This window comes from Procambarus clarkii, chromosome 45 (genome assembly GCF_040958095.1).
Source record: "Procambarus clarkii isolate CNS0578487 chromosome 45, FALCON_Pclarkii_2.0, whole genome shotgun sequence".
Classification (NCBI taxonomy): Eukaryota; Metazoa; Arthropoda; class Malacostraca; order Decapoda; family Cambaridae; genus Procambarus; species Procambarus clarkii.
The window spans coordinates 33,415,569-33,432,613 of record NC_091194.1 but is presented as its reverse complement, the minus strand read 5'-3'; the positions used below and the strand labels follow the sequence as shown (position 1 = coordinate 33,432,613).

General features: G+C 49.9%; 1 protein-coding gene and 1 non-coding gene across 2 annotated transcripts in view; one reads left to right on the top strand and one right to left on the bottom strand.

The window, feature by feature from the left end:
* Positions 1–1,570: 1,570 nt before the first annotated feature.
* The window catches only part of LOC138350372 (salivary glue protein Sgs-3-like), a 280,211-nt gene continuing 264,736 nt past the window's right edge, over positions 1,571–17,045 (bottom strand). Inside the window, exon 3 of the mRNA XM_069300996.1 lies at positions 1,571–1,893. Within this exon, the coding sequence (XP_069157097.1) occupies positions 1,809–1,893 (85 nt within the window). The 3' untranslated portion in view covers positions 1,571–1,808. The remainder of the gene's footprint in view (positions 1,894–17,045) is intronic.
* On the top strand, positions 8,661–8,779 carry LOC138350485 (5S ribosomal RNA). Its single transcript, XR_011222135.1, has one exon. It is a non-coding gene; the product is annotated as a 5S ribosomal RNA (ribosomal RNA).

Genomic DNA, 17,045 nt, shown 5'->3' with positions numbered 1-17,045 from the left:
GTAGTGAGGACCAATTCACTGTCCTACCTAATGATTGAGACACTCCTAGGCCTGCAGAAATTCACTTCCCTTCAACGGGGGGAAATGAATTTTAAAATGAATTCCATCTGGAGGAATCACTTTATGACCTCCGTTGGAGGTCATAAATTCCATCTCCAGATGGAATCAGAGATACCTAACACCTACTTGAGTGGTTTGGTCTACTTTTCCCAGTCAGGGTCAGTACACGTTCTAAGGTGCCCCCTTGTGGCAATACCCGCAGAGTATCACCTTGAACTTCAGGGTAGGACTGTAAGTGACCTGGTAAGTGATATGGCTCTCACCCCAAAAAATATAGTAATCAGTCATGGCAGATAATTGCAGTACGACAGTTTGGGTCACCTGCATACTGGGTTGCACAGAATACTAGTCAGCTGGACAGCAGCTAATCAACAACGTTGTTGTCCATCAGTTGTAGACGAAATCCGTATTGTTTCCTTCCAGACAAGATATTATCAGGGTCTTGGAATACTGATGTGCTCTTCCTCACAAAACCGCAAAGATTTAAGCTGATGGGTGCTCAGAATCTAAGTTTTCCAAAGTACAAAAAGTGTGCAGCAATTGCGCTGGCAGCGAGTCTGATATAAAGGTATGTGCATCAGAGATTACTAAATGGTATAGTTGCTGCAGCACCCATCTCAGCCTCCTGTTCCTCAGTTGTGAAACGGGCTGAGATGTGATCCTTCACAGACCATTGGTCGAAGCAAACCACATCTGCCCTTCACCCAGTCCTCGTGTTGGTCAACAAAACGGGAAACAGACCCGGAAACCTGCCTCCCCTCCCCCGTGGGTGCGGTGAAGGCGACCTCCTGTGCGAGACTGCCTTACAGGGGCTCTTATTCCCCGGAACTAAACCACTTATACAGGGGTTTATTTCCACCAAGATCTTGCTGGACGCCCTGAAGATGAGTACGGATGGGAGGTCAGCAGAGACTTCATAATGCAGGTGTTCCTGATGGGTCTTCAAGGTGGTTATACAAAGTTTCCTTGCTATCTTTACCTCTGTGACAGCAGGGGCATCAGGACGTACTACCATAGGTGGGACTGGCCACAGCAGACAAGAGTTCTCTGTCAGGAGGAACAACGTCAAGTAATAACCATTGGTGGACCCCTGGAAGGTGCTGACGGCACCACTGCACAACAAATTGGACCTTATAAAACAATATGTCACAGCTCTTGATAAGAAGTCAGCAGCGTTCAAGTACCTTCAAGACTTCTGCCTTAAGCTGTCTGAGGCAAAGGTCAAAGCCGGTGTCTTTGCCAGCCCACAGATAAAGAAGATCCTTGAGTGGAGTGCAGGGAATTTCTCAAGAAGCTTACTAGGAAGAAGAAAGCGGTTTGGAACAGCGTTGTCACAGTAGTTCAGAGCTTCCTGGGCAATCAAAAGGCCAAAAACAATGGGGAGCTAATTGAGACTGGTGAAGAACTATGGCTGTAGGATGTCCTTTACTCGGAGGAGCAAGGCAAGCGTTTTCACCAGGTTATGCTGAGAACTTTGAACACCGCTACCAAGGACAGTATAACGACAACATGATTACAAACTACATTTGAGGGACTCATATGTGAAAGTGATTTACAGTATAATTATAAATCATGAAAACTACTATTCAGTATTTTAGTCATTTTTCGTCACATCGGTGTGGGTGTGTCAGTATAATAAAAATAAGGAGTACCAACATGTCGAAAAGCGTCTTCTACAGTCAATACATTATTGAATTTCACATCATAAAGTTTGGAGACACTATTACATTGCATAAAAATATTTAATTTTAACAATCGTACCTAACACAAGTGATCACATCCTCGTTGTTTTGATCAGTCCGGAAGTCGGTGGAATGTGAGTCCAGTCTCCTCCTGCAAGAAGAAATATTCACATTAATTTTGGGAAAATCAGTGAGTGATGCTACAGAAATAAGGAACGGAGGACAACATTGTATAACAGCTTAAGTTTTCTGCCTATTGACATCATCTTGTTAGATGTTGAGAGTCATTCACTAATGACCTGCTGGAAGATATAAAATATCTAGTTATAGTCAGCTCTCACCGGCAGCAAACCATTCAAAAACCCTAAAGAAATTTATGGATGAATTTCTAGAGCTAATGCCCGCCAAACACACACCGAAACTACGACGTTGGTACAACGTTCGAACAGGGGTTTACAGGGAAATTTTGCTTTTACCAAGATGTCGTTTAAGGATTTACCTCGTTTCTAAGCTACCATCTTGAGGTTGTCCTGAGATGATTCCAGGGCTTAGTATCCCTGCGGCCCAGTCCTCGATCAGGCCTCCTTTTTGTTACACACCCCCAGGAAGCAGCTGTCTAACTCCCAGGTACCTATTTACTGCTAGGTGAACAGGGGCATCAGGGTGAAGATACTTTTTGCACATTTGTTTCTGCCTCCACCTGGGATCGAACCCGGAACCTCAGGACTAAGGATCCGAAGAGCTGTCCACTCAGCTGTCAGGCACCATGGATATTTCTTGTAGGAATTTCTTCCATGCTTGATGATTTCCGTGTGGCCTCCTTAGATATCCCCAGAGTTAATGAGTTATCTCCGGAGCTGCCCGGCCATTCTTGGAATATAGAGGGATGAGAGGATTAGCCTCTCCTTAGTTGGCTGTTGTTCCCTGTGTTGTAACAATGAAGATCTGGTTCTTTGTGCTAACTTTATAACTGCATCTTGTAGGATTTTATCAGAGTATTCTCTGTGTCTGAAAAAATCCCAGAGACGCTTGAGGACCCCCCCCCCCCGTCTCTCCTCATCGCTATTTGTTTTAGTGAGGTTCCCAGGGAGTAGGGCAGGACCTTGTTAATGACAGTGGCTGGCATGACGAGTAGTGGAGATGTGAGTGAGTGTTCGTTGGTTTGTAAAAGATTCTTGTTTGAATCATCCTGGGTTTGTCGAAATAAACGTGTCCAAAACGTTCAGTGCTGTTTCACTAATTTCTAGGGTGAAACGGAGCTTAAGTTGGACTCCATTTGTCCAGGAGAAGAAAGCTGTGAGATCGTGTTCGCCTCCTATCATTACTCCAAAACTATCATCTATGTAGCGCCGGTAGATCCGCCGCTGGTCTGTACTCTTGCCTGGCCGCTTGAACTGTTGAGAGTGTACAAATATTTCCGCGTTGGCTACGCTGCTAGATGCCCCAGTCACCATCCCTTTAATTTGTGTGTAGGTCTTCCCGTGGAAAGTCCTGATGGTGTCTCTTATGTTATGTAGTATTGCCTCTTGTAGGAGCTCTATGGTCGGGGCTTCCAGAGACCTGCCTCCTGAAGTTCGTGCAGGATCTTGTGGCCATGTCAAAAAATGTCGCCACTTGCCATGCTGCTTCTCGTTGCAGAATACTTGGGTACAAGGATAGTGCATCAAGCGAAAATACACATATTTCTTGAGGCAAAAGGTCGCTATAATTCCGCAAGCATTCAAGGAAGTCAGTAGTATCCTTTAGTCGTTCCGGGAGAAGGTTTAATAGCTGTGTGAGCAGCTCGGTACAGATGAGATTAACAGGTTTTGTTGGTGCTTGGCAGCCCCTCAACACTGGTCAGTCTGGCCATGAGCCTGTTCTAACCTGTCTTTATGGATTTTTGGGAGGCTGTACAGAGCCGTAACTTTCGATGGAAAGTTAAGAAAAATTATGTCGTCTCTGCTGTGAGACACCTTCCTACTCCCTGGGACTCTGACTGAAAATATAGTCAGTGATGGCGAGAGACTAGAGGGTATTCTTTAGTGTCTAGGGGATTTTTTCAGACACAGTGGATACCCAATAAAATCCTACAAGATACATATAGAAAGTTTGCACAACGAACCAGATGTTCATTACTACAAGACAGGGAACAACAGCCAACTAAGGAGGGGCTAATCGTCCCATCCCTCTATTTTCCAGGAATTGCAGGGCAGCTCCGGAGATAACTCATTAACCTCTGGGGACATCTAGGGAGGCCACACGGAAATCATCCATCATGGAAGAAATTCCCACAAGAAATATACATGGTAGCTTGGTGTGGAGGTAAATCCTTAAATGACATCTTCGTGAAGTCAAAATCTATCAAACCCAGACACACACCATAGGGTCAAGGAGACCCTCCAATATAACGAACCTTCCAATTGTATAAATTGCTTGACAACACTGCACTGACTGCGAGTTCTCCGCGATTTGTTTACATACTTCCAGTCGGAGGCAGTTTGGGTGTGGTGACAAAGTTAGAGACGTCGGAGATCATCCTGGGTTATAAAACGCCTTCCTTGTTACGAAACCCGACCGCTCAGTGGGTCAAGTTCCCGGTCGCCGCGATGTGACACATCCTCAGCACATCATCCTCATCATTATGGCGAATCCGTCTACATACGAGGCCAGCTCCTGGACCCCATTCATGCTGGGAGTCTCGGCCTAAACTATTCTTAGTTCGAGGCCTTCTCACAAGTGTCAAAGTGGAAACAAGCCCAGGTAAGAACGGGAGCACAGACAGGATGTCCGCCCCTTCTCGTGCTCAGAAGTGAAGGGACGAGTGGCTGCCAGTCGGCGTCTTCTGGGTGTGACGTCACCGTCATGCGGGATGCTGACTAGTCCACACCGCCTTCTCTTGCTCAGTTTATACTCTCAAGCTCCTAGCATTTCCTGGGGCATCCCCACCTCGTCCAGGAAGAGGTACATCAACTTCTGAGCCTTCCTCCTCCTCCTCACAGTATGTCCTTAACTAGTCATGAATCTAATTAGTCTTTATCTTGTTAACACGTGAAGGCAGCCGAGGCTACGACCACTCACGTGAAGGCAGCCGAGGCCACGACCACTCACGTGAAGGCAGCCGAGGCCACGCCCACTCACGTGAAGGCAGCCGAGGCCACGTCCACTCACGTGAAGGCAGCCGAGGCCACGACCACTCACGTGAAGGCAGCCGAGGCCACGACCACTCACGTGAAGGCAGCCGAGGCTACGACCACTCACGTGAAGGCAGCCGAGGCCACGACCACTCACGTGAAGGCAGCCGAGGCTACGACCACTCACGTGAAGGCAGCCGAGGCCACGACCACTCACGTGAAGGCAGCCGAGGCTACGACCACTCACGTGAAGGCAGCCGAGGCTACGACCACTCACGTGAAGGCAGCCGAGGCCACGTCCACTCACGTGAAGGCCGCCGAGGCCACGACCACTCACGTGAAGGCAGCCGAGGCCACGACCACTCACGTGAAGGCAGCCGAGGCTACGACCACTCACGCGAAGGCAGCCGAGGCCACGACCACTCACGCGAAGGCAGCCGAGGCCACGTCCACTCACGTGAAGGCAGCCGAGGCCACGACCACTCACGTGAAGGCAGCCGAGGCCACGACCTCTCACGTGAAGGCAGCCGAGGCCACGACCACTCACGTGAAGGCAGCCGAGGCCACGACCACTCACGTGAAGGCAGCCGAGGCCACGACCACTCACGTGAAGGCAGCCGAGGCCACGACCACTCACGTGAAGGCAGCCGAGGCCACGACCACTCACGTGAAGGCAGCCGAGGCCACGACCACTCACGTGAAGGCAGCCGAGGCCACGACCACTCACGTGAAGGCAGCCGAGGCCACGACCACTCACGTGAAGGCAGCCGAGGCATCGACCACTCACGTGAAGGCAGCCGGGGCCACGACCACTCACGTGAAGGCAGCCGAGGCCACGACCACTCACGTGAAGGCAGCCGAGGCCACGACCACTCACGTGAAGGCAGCCGAGGCCACGACCACTCACGTGAAGGCAGCCGAGGCCACGACCACTCACGTGAAGGCAGCCGAGGCCACGACCACTCACGTGAAGGCAGCCGAGGCCACGACCACTCACGTGAAGGCAGCCGGGGCCACGACCACTCACGTGAAGGCAGCCGAGGCCACGTCCACTCACGTGAAGGCAGCCGAGGCTACGACCACTCACGTGAAGGCAGCCGAGGCCACGACCACTCACGTGAAGGCAGCCGAGGCCACGACCACTCACGTGAAGGCAGCCGAGGCCACGACCACTCACGTGAAGGCAGCCGAGGCCACGTCCACTCACGTGAAGGCAGCCGAGGCCACGTCCACTCATGTTCATAACACCAGTTAATAACAAACTGGCCTCGGGTCTCCACCTCTGACACGCTACCAGTCAGCAGAAGGGAGACATTGTATTGGAAGTCCGAAGACAGACATGTTCTCATTAATTGTTTGTTAAACAGGCAATGTCTCACACACCTTGTGAGAGCCTTGGTCTTGTCTCACACACCTTGTGAGAGCCTTGGTCTTGTCTCACACACCTTGTGAGAGCCTTGGTCTTGTCTCACACACACACACACACACACCTTGTGAGAGCCTTGGTCTTATCTCTCTCTCACACACACACACACCTTGTGAGAGCCTTGGTCTTATCTCTCTCTCTCACACACACACACACACCTTGTGAGAGCCTTGGTCTTGTCTCACACACCTTGTGAGAGTCCTTGGTCTTGTCTCACACACACACACACACACACCTTGTGAGAGCCTTGGTCTTATCTCTCTCTCACACACACACACACCTTGTGAGAGCCTTGGTCTTATCTCTCTCTCACACACACACACACACACCTTGTGAGAGCCTTGGTCTTGTCTCACACACCTTGTGAGAGCCTTGGTCTTGTCTCACACACACACCTTGTGAGAGCCTCGGTCTTGTCTCACACACCTTGTGAGAGCCTTGGTCTTGTCTCACACACCTTGTGAGAGCCTTGGTCTTGTCTCACACATACACACCTTGTGAGAGCCTTGGTCTTGTCTCACACACACACACCTTGTGAGAGCCTTGGTCTTGTCTCACACACATACACCTTGTGAGAGCCTTGGTCTTGTCTCACACACACACACACCTTGTGAGAGCCTTGGTCTTGTCTCACACACACACACCTTGTGAGAGCCATGGTCTTGTCTCACACACACACACACACACACACCTTGTGAGAGCCTTGGTCTTGTCTCACACACACACACACCTTGTGAGAGCCTTGGTCTTGTCTCACACACACACACCTTGTGAGAGCCTTGGTCTTGTCTCACACACACACACCTTGTGAGAGCCTTGGTCTTGTCTCACACACACACACCTTGTGAGAGCCTTGGTCTTGTCTCACACACACACACCTTGTGGGAGCCTTGGTCTTGTCTCACACACACACACCTTGTGAGAGCCTTGGTCTTGTCACACACACACACACCTTGTGAGAGCCTTGGTCTTGTCTCACACACACACCTTGTGAGAGCCTTGGTCTTGTCTCACACACACACACCTTGTGAGAGCCTTGGTCTTGTCACACACACACACACCTTGTGAGAACCTTGGTCTTGTCTCACATACCTTGTAAGAGCCTTGGTCTTATCTCACACACACACACACCTTGTGAGAGCCTTGGTCTTGTCTCACACATACACACCTTGTGAGAGCCTTGGTCTTGTCTCACACACACACACACCTTGTGAGAGCCTTGGTCTTGTCACACACACACACACCTTGTGAGAGCCTTGGTCTTGTCACACACACACACACACACCTTGTGAGAGCCTTGGTCTTGTCTCACATACCTTGTAAGAGCCTTGGTCTTGTCTCACACACACACACACCTTGTGAGAGCCTTGGTCTTGTCTCACACATACACACCTTGTGAGAGCCTTGGTCTTGTCTCACACACACACACACCTTGTGAGAGCCTTGGTCTTGTCACACACACACACACCTTGTGAGAGCCTTGGTCTTGTCACACACACACACACCTTGTGAGTGCCTTGGTCGTGTCTCACACACACACACCTTGTGAGAGCCTTGGTCTTGTCTCACACACACACACCTTGTGAGAGCCTTGGTCTTGTCTCACACACCTTGTAAGAGCCTTGATCTTGTCTCATACACCTTGTAAGAGCCTTGGTCTTGTCTCACACACACACACACACACACCTTGTGAGAGCCTTGGTCTTGTCTCACACACCTTGTGAGAGCCTTGGTCTTATCTCACACACACCTTGTGAGAGCCTTGATCTTATCTCACACATACACACCTTGTGAGAGCCTTGGTCTTGTCTCACACACACACACACCTTGTGAGAGCCTTGGTCTTGTCACACACACACACACCTTGTGAGAGCCTTGATCTTATCTCACACACACACACCTTGTGAGAGCCTTGGTCTTGTCTCACACACACACACCTTGTGAGAGCTTTGGTCTTGTCTCACACACACCTTGTGAGAGCCTTGGTCATGTCTCACACACCTTGTGAGAGCCTTGATCTTATCTCACACACACACACACACACCTTGTGAGAGCCTTGGTCTTGTCTCACACATACACACCTTGTGAGAGCCTTGGTCTTGTCTCACACACACACACCTTGTGAGAGCCTTGGTCTTGTCTCACACACCTTGTGAGAGCCTTGGTCTTATCTCACACACTCACACACACACCTTGTGAGAGCCATGGTCTTGTCTCACACACACACACACCTTGTGAGAGCCTTGGTCTTGTCTCACACACACCTTGTGAGAGCCTTGGTCATGTCTCACACACACACACACACACACATACACACACACACACACACACACACACCTTGTGAGAGGCTTGGTCTTATCTCACTCACACGCACACCTTGCCAACGGCCATACCACGTTGAGAACACCGCTTCTCGTCCGATCAGCGAAGTTAAGCAACGTTGGGTTTGGTTAGTACTTGGATGGGTGACCGCCTGGGAACACCAAATGCTGTTGGCAATAATGTTTTTTGTTGATTGACGGTTGAGAGGCGGGACCAAAGAGCCAGAGCTCAACCCCCGCAAACACAACTAGGTGAGTACAACTAGGTGAGTACCTTGTGAGAGCCTTGGTCTTGTCTCACACACACACCTTGTGAGAGCCTTGGTCTTGTCTCACACACACACACACACCTTGTGAGAGCCTTGGTCTTGTCTCACACACACACACCTTGTGAGATCCATGGTCTTGTCTCACACACACACACAGCTTGTGAGAGCCTTGGTCTTGTCTCACACACCTTGTGAGAGCCTTGGTCTTGTCACACACACACACATTGTGAGAGCCTTGGTCTTGTCTCACACACACACACACACACACACACACACACACCTTGTGAGAGCCTTGGTCTTGTCTCACACACACACACACACCTTGTGAGAGCCTCGGTCTTGTCTCATCGGTCTTGTCTCACACACCTTGTGAGAGCCTTGGTCTTGGTAAACACACACACCTTGTGAGAGCCTTGGTCTCGTCTCACACACACACAACCTTGTGAGAGCCTTGGTCTTGTCTCACACACACACCTTGTGAGAGACCTGGTCTTGTCTCACACACACACTTTGTGAGAGCCTTGGTCTTGTCTCACACACACACATTGTGAGAGCCTTGGTCTCGTCTCACACACACCAACCTTGTGAGAGCTTTGGTCTTGTCTCTCTCACACACACACACCTTGTAAGAGCCTTGGTCTTGTGTCTCACACACACACACACACACACCTTGTGAGAGCCTTCGTCTTGTCTCACACACCTTGTGAGAGCCTTGGTCTTGTCTCTCACACACACACACCTTGTGAGAGCCTTGGTCTTGTCTCACACACACACACACCTTGTGAGAGCCTTGGTCTTGTCTCACACACACACACACCTTGTGAGAGCCTTGGTCTTGTCTCACACACACACACACCTTGTGAGAGCCTTGGTCTTGTCTCACACACCTTGTGAGAGCCTTGGTCTTATCTCACACACACCTTGTGAGAGCCTTGGTCTTGTCTCACACACACACACCTTGTAAGAGCCTTGGTCTTGTCTCACACACACACACCTTGTGAGAGCCTTGGTCTTGTCTCACACACACACACACCTTGTGAGAGCCTTGGTCTTGTCTCACACACACACACCTTGTGAGAGCCTTGGTCTTGTCTCACACACACACACACCTTGTGAGAGCCTTGGTCTTGTCTCACACACACACACACCTTGTGAGAGCCTTGGTCTTGTCTCACACACACACACACCTTGTGAGAGCCTTGGTCTTGTCTCACACACACACACCTTGTGAGAGCCTTGGTCTTGTCTCACACACACACACCATGTGAGAGCCTTGGTCTTGTCTCACACACACACACACACACCTTGTGAGAGCCTTGGTCTTGTCTCTCACACACACACACACACCTTGTGAGAGCCTTGGTCTTGTCTCACACACACACCCCTTGTGAGAGCCTTGGTCTTGTCTCACACATATACACCTTGTGAGAGCCTTGGTCTTGTCTCACACACCTTGTAAGAGCCTTGGTCTTGTCTCACATACACACACACCTTGTCAGAGCCTTGGTCTAGTCTCACACACACACACACCTTGTGAGAGCCTTGGTCTTGTCTCACACACACACACACACCTTGTGAGAGCCTTGGTCTTGTCTCACACACACACACACCTTGTGAGAGCCTTGGTCTTGTCTCACACACACACACCTTGTGAGAGCCTTGGTCTTGTCTCACACACACACACCTTGTGAGAGCCTTGGTCTTCCTCTCACACACACACACACACACACCTTGTGAGAGCCTTGGTCTTGTCTCACACACACACACCTTGTGAGAACCTTGGTCTTGTCTCACACATACACATCTTGTGAGAGCCTTGGTCTTGTCTCACACACACACAGCTTGTGAGAGCCTTGGTCTTGTCTCACACACACACACACCTTGTGAGAGCCTTGGTCTTGTCTCACACACACACACACCTTGTGAGAGCCTTGGTCTTGTCTCACACACACACACCTTGTGAGAGCCTTGGTCTTGTCTCACACACACACACCTTGTGAGAGCCTTGGTCTTCCTCTCACACACACACACACACACCTTGTGAGAGCCTTGGTCTTGTCTCACACACACACACCTTGTGAGAACCTTGGTCTTGTCTCACACATACACATCTTGTGAGAGCCTTGGTCTTGTCTCACACACACACACCTTGTGAGAGCCTTGGTCATGTCTCACACACACACACACACCTTGTGAGAGCCTTGGTCTTGTCTCACACACCTTGTGAGAGTCTTGGTCTTGTCTCACACACACACCTTGTAAGAGCCTTGGTCTTGTCTCACACACCTTGTGAGAGCCTTTGTCTTGTCTCACACACACACACACACCTTGTGAGAGCCTTGGTCTTGTCTCACACACACACACCTTGTGAGAGCCTTGGTCTTGTCTCACACACACACACCTTGTGAGAGCCTTGGTCTTGTCTCACACACCTTGTGAGAGCCTTTGTCTTGTCTCACACATACACACACCTTGTGAGAGCCTTGGTCTTGTCACACACACACACACACACCTTGTGATAGCCTTGGTCTTGTCTCACACACACACACACACCTTGTGAGAGCCTTGGCCTTGTCTCACACATACACACCTTGTGAGAGCCTTGGTCTTGTCTCACACACACACACACCTTGTGAGAGCCTTGGTCTTGTCACACACACACACCTTGTGAGAGCCTTGGTCTTGTCACACACACACACACCTTGTGAGAGCCTTGGTCGTGTCTCACACACACACACCTTGTGAGAGCCTTGGTCTTGTCTCACACACACACACCTTGTGAGAGCCTTGGTCTTGTCTCACACACCTTGTAAGAGCCTTGATCTTGTCTCATACACCTTGTAAGAGCCTTGGTCTTGTCTCACACACACACACACACACACCTTGTGAGAGCCTTGGTCTTGTCTCACACACCTTGTGAGAGCCTTGGTCTTATCTCACACACACCTTGTGAGAGCCGTGATCTTATCTCACACACACACACACACACACCTTGTGAGAGCCTTGGTCTTGTCTCACACACACACACACCTTGTGAGAGCTTTGGTCTTGTCTCACACACACCTTGTGAGAGCCTTGGTCATGTCTCACACACCTTGTGAGAGCCTTGATCTTATCTCACACACACACACACACCTTGTGAGAGCCTTGGTCTTGTCTCACACATACACACCTTGTGAGAGCCTTGGTCTTGTCTCACACACACACACCTTGTGAGAGCCTTGGTCTTGTCTCACACACCTTGTGAGAGCCTTGGTCTTATCTCACACACCTTGTGAGAGCCTTGGTCTTATCTCACACACTCACACACACACCTTGTGAGAGCCATGGTCTTGTCTCTCTCACACACACCTTGTGAGAGCCTTGGTCTTGTCTCACACACACACACACCTTGTGAGAGCCTTGGTCTTGTCTCACACACACACACCTTGTGAGAGCCTTGGTCTTGTCTTACACACACACACCTTGTGAGAGCCTTGGTCTTGTCTTACACACACACACCTTGTGAGAGCCTTGGTCTTGTCTCACACACACACACCTTGTGAGAGCCATGGTCTTGTCTCACACACACACACAGCTTGTGAGAGCCTTGGTCTTGTCTCACACACCTTGTGAGAGCCTTGGTCTTGTCACACACACACACATTGTGAGAGCCTTGGTCTTGTCTCACACACACACACACACACACACACACACACACCTTGTGAGAGCCTTGGTCTTGTCTCACACACCTTGTGAGAGCCTTTGTCTTGTCTCACACACACACACACCTTGTGAGAGCCTTGGTCTTGTCTCTCACACACACACCTTGTGAGAACCTTGGTCTTGTCTCACACATACACATCTTGTGAGAGCCTTGGTCTTGTCTCACACACACACACCTTGTGAGAGCCTTGGTCTTGTCTTACACACACACACCTTGTGAGAGCCTTGGTCTTGTCTCACACATACACATCTTGTGAGAGCCTTGGTCTTGTCTCACACACCTTGTAAGAGCCTTGGTCATGTCTCGCACACACACACCTTGTGAGAGCCTTGGTCTTGTCTCACACACCTTGTGAGAGCCTTGGTCTTATCTCACTCACAAACACACCTTGTGAGAGCCTTGGTCTTATCTCACACACACACACACACCTTGTGAGAGCCTTGGTCTTGTCTCACACACCTTGTGAGAGCCTTGGTCTTGTCTCACACACCTTGTGAGAGCCTTGGTCTTGTCTCACACACCTTGTGAGAGCCTTGGTCTTGTCTCACACACCTTGTGAGAGCCTTGGTCTTGTCTCACACACCTTGTGAGAGCCTTGGTCTTGTCTCACACACCTTGTGAGAGCCTTGGTCTTGTCTCACACACCTTGTGAGAGCCTTGGTCTTGTCTCACACACACACCTTGTAAGAGCCTTGGTCTTGTCTCACACACCTTGTGAGAGCCTTTGTCTTGTCTCACACACACACACACACACCTTGTGAGAGCCTTGGTCTTGTCTCACACACACACCCCTTGTGAGAGCCTTGGTCTTGTCTCACACACACACCCTTTGTGAGAGCCTTGGTCTTGTCTCACACATATACACCTTGTGAGAGCCTTGGTCTTGTCTCACACACCTTGTAAGAGCCTTGGTCTTGTCTCACATACACACACACCTTGTCAGAGCCTTGGTCTAGTCTCACACACACACACACCTTGTGAGAGCCTTGGTCTTGTCTCACACACACACACACCTTGTGAGAGCCTTGGTCTTGTCTCACACACACACACCTTGTGAGAACCTTGGTCTTGTCTCACACATACACATCTTGTGAGAGCCTTGGTCTTGTCTCACACACACACACCTTGTGAGAGCCTTGGTCTTGTCTCACACACACACACCTTGTGAGAGCCTTGGTCCTGTCTCACACATACACATCTTGTGAGAGCCTTGGTCTTGTCTCACACACCTTGTAAGAGCCTTGGTCATGTCTCACACACACACACACACCTTGTGAGAGCCTTGGTCTTGTCTCACACACCTTGTGAGAGCCTTGGTCTTGTCTCACACACCTTGTAAGAGCCTTGGTCTTGTCTCACATACACACACATTTTGTCAGAGCCTTGGTCTAGTCTCACACACACACACACCTTGTGAGAGCCTTGGTCTTGTCTCACACACACACACACCTTGTGAGAGCCTTGGTCTTGTCTCACACACACACACCTTGTGAGAACCTTGGTCTTGTCTCACACATACACATCTTGTGAGAGCCTTGGTCTTGTCTCACACACACACACCTTGTGAGAGCCTTGGTCTTGTCTCACACACACACACCTTGTGAGAACCTTGGTCTTGTCTCACACATACACATCTTGTGAGAGCCTTGGTCATGTCTCACACACACACACACACCTTGTGAGAGCCTTGGTCTTGTCTCACACACCTTGTGAGAGCCTTGGTCTTATCTCACACACACACACACACCTTGTGAGAGGCGTGGTCTTATCTCACTCACAAACACACCTTGTGAGAGCCTTGGTTTTATCTCACACACACACACACACACACCTTGTGAGAGCCTTGGTCTTGTCTCACACACCTTGTGAGAGCCTTGGTCTTGTCTCACACACCTTGTGAGAGCCTTGGTCTTGTCTCACACACCTTGTGAGAGCCTTGGTCTTGTCTCACACACCTTGTGAGAGCCTTTGTCTTGTCTCTCACACACACACACACACACCTTGTGAGAGCCTTGGTCTTGTCTCACACACACACACCTTGTGAGAGCCTTGGTCTTGTCTCACACACACACACCTTGTGAGAGCCTTGGTCTTGTCTCACACACACACACACACACACACAGACCTACCAGAAATATGGAAGACGGCGAATGTGGTCCCAATATACAAAAAGGGCGACAGACAAGAGGCACTGAACTACAGGCCAGTGTCCTTGACTTGTATACCATGCAAGGTGATGGAGAAGATCGTGAGAAAAAACCTGGTAACACATCTGGAGAGAAGGGACTTCGTGACAAATCGCCAACATGGATTCAGGGAGGGTAAATCTTGCCTTACAGGCTTGATAGAATTCTACGATCAGGTGACACAGATTAAGCAAGAAAGAGAGGGCTGGGCGGACTGCATTTTCTTGGATTGTCGGAAAGCCTTTGACACAGTACCGCATAAGAGGCTGGTACATAAGCTGGAGAGACAGGCAGGTGTAGCTGGTAAGGTGCTCCAGTGGATAAGGGAGTATCTAAGCAATAGGAAGCAGAGAGTTACGGTGAGGGGTGAGACCTCCGATTGGCGTGAAGTCACCAGTGGAGTCCCACAGGGCTCTGTACTCGGTCCTATCTTGTTTCTGATATATGTAAATGATCTCCCGGAGGGTATCGATTCATTTCTCTCAATGTTTGCGGACGATGCTAAAATTATGAGAAGGATTAAAACAGAAGAGGACTGTTTGAGGCTTCAAGAAGACCTAGACAAGCTGAAGGAATGGTCGAACAAATGGTTGTTAGAGTTTAACCCAACCAAATGTAATGTAATGAAGATAGGTGTAGGGAGCAGGAGGCCAGATACAAGGTATCATCTGGGAGAGGAAATTCTTCAGGAGTCAGAGAAGGAAAAAGACTTGGGGGTTGATATCACGCCAGACCTGTCTCCTGCAGCACATATCAAGCGGATAACATCAGCGGCATATGCCAGGCTGGCCAACATACGAACGGCATTCAGAAACTTGTGTAAAGAATCATTCAGAACTTTGTATACCACATATGTCAGGCCAATCCTGGAGTATGCAGCCCCAGCATGGAGTCCATATCTAGTCAAGGATAAGACTAAACTGGAAAAGGTTCAAAGGTTTGCCACCAGACTAGTACCCGAGCTGAGAGGTATGAGCTACGAGGAGAGACTACGGGAATTAAACCTCACTTCGCTGGAAGACAGAAGAGTTAGGGGGGACATGATCACCACATTCAAAATTCTGAAGGGGATTGATAGGGTAGATAAAGACAGTCTATTTAACACAAGGGGAACACGCACAAGGGGACACAGGTGGAAACTGAGTGCCCAAATGAGCCACAGAGATATTAGAAAGAACTTTTTTAGTGTCAGAGTGGTTGACAAATGGAATGCATTAGGGGGTGATGTGGTGGAGGCTCACTCCATACACAGTTTCAAGTGTAGATATGACAGAGCCCGATAGGCTCAGGAATCTGTACACCTGTTGATTGACGGTTGAGAGGCGGGACCAAAGAGCCAGAGCTCAACCCCCGCAAACACAACTAGGTGAGCACAACTAGGTGAGCACACACCTTGTGACAGCCTTGGTCTTGTCTCACGCACACACACCTTGTGAGAGCCTTGGTCCTGTCTCACACACACACACACACACACACCTTGCGAGAGCCTTGGTCTTGTCTCACACACACACACCTTGTGAGAGCCTTGGTCTTGTGACACACACACACACACACCTTGTGAGAGCCTTGGTCTTGTCTCACACACACACCTTGTGAGAGCCTTGGTCTTGTCTCACACACACACCTTGTGAGAGCCTTGGTCTTGTCTCACACATACACACCTTGTGAGAGCCTTGGTCTTGTCTCACACACCTTGTAAGAGCCTTGGTCTTGTCTCACACACACACACACCTTGTGAGAGCCTTGGTCTTGTCTCACACACACACACCTTGTGAGAGCCTTGGTCTTGTCTCACACACACACCCCTTGTGAGAGCCTTGGTCTTGTCTCACACATATACACCTTGTGAGAGCCTTGGTCTTGTCTCACACACCTTGTAAGAGCCTTGGTCTTGTCTCACATACACACACACCTTGTCAGAGCCTTGTTCTAGTCTCACACACACACACACCTTGTGAGAGCCTTGGTCTTGTCTCACACACACACACACCTTGTGAGAGCCTTGGTCTTGTCTCACACACACACACACACCTTGTGAGAGCCTTGGTCTTGTCTCACACACACACACCTTGTGAGAGCCTTGGTCTTGTCTCACACACACACACCTTGTGAGAGCCTTGGTCTTGTCTCGCACACACACACCTTGTGAGAGCCTTGGTCTTGTCTCACACACACACACCTTGTGAGAGCCTTGGTCTTGTCTCACACATACACATCTTGTGAGAGCCTTGGTCTTGTCTCACACACCTTGTAAGAGCCTTGGTCATGTCTCACACACACAC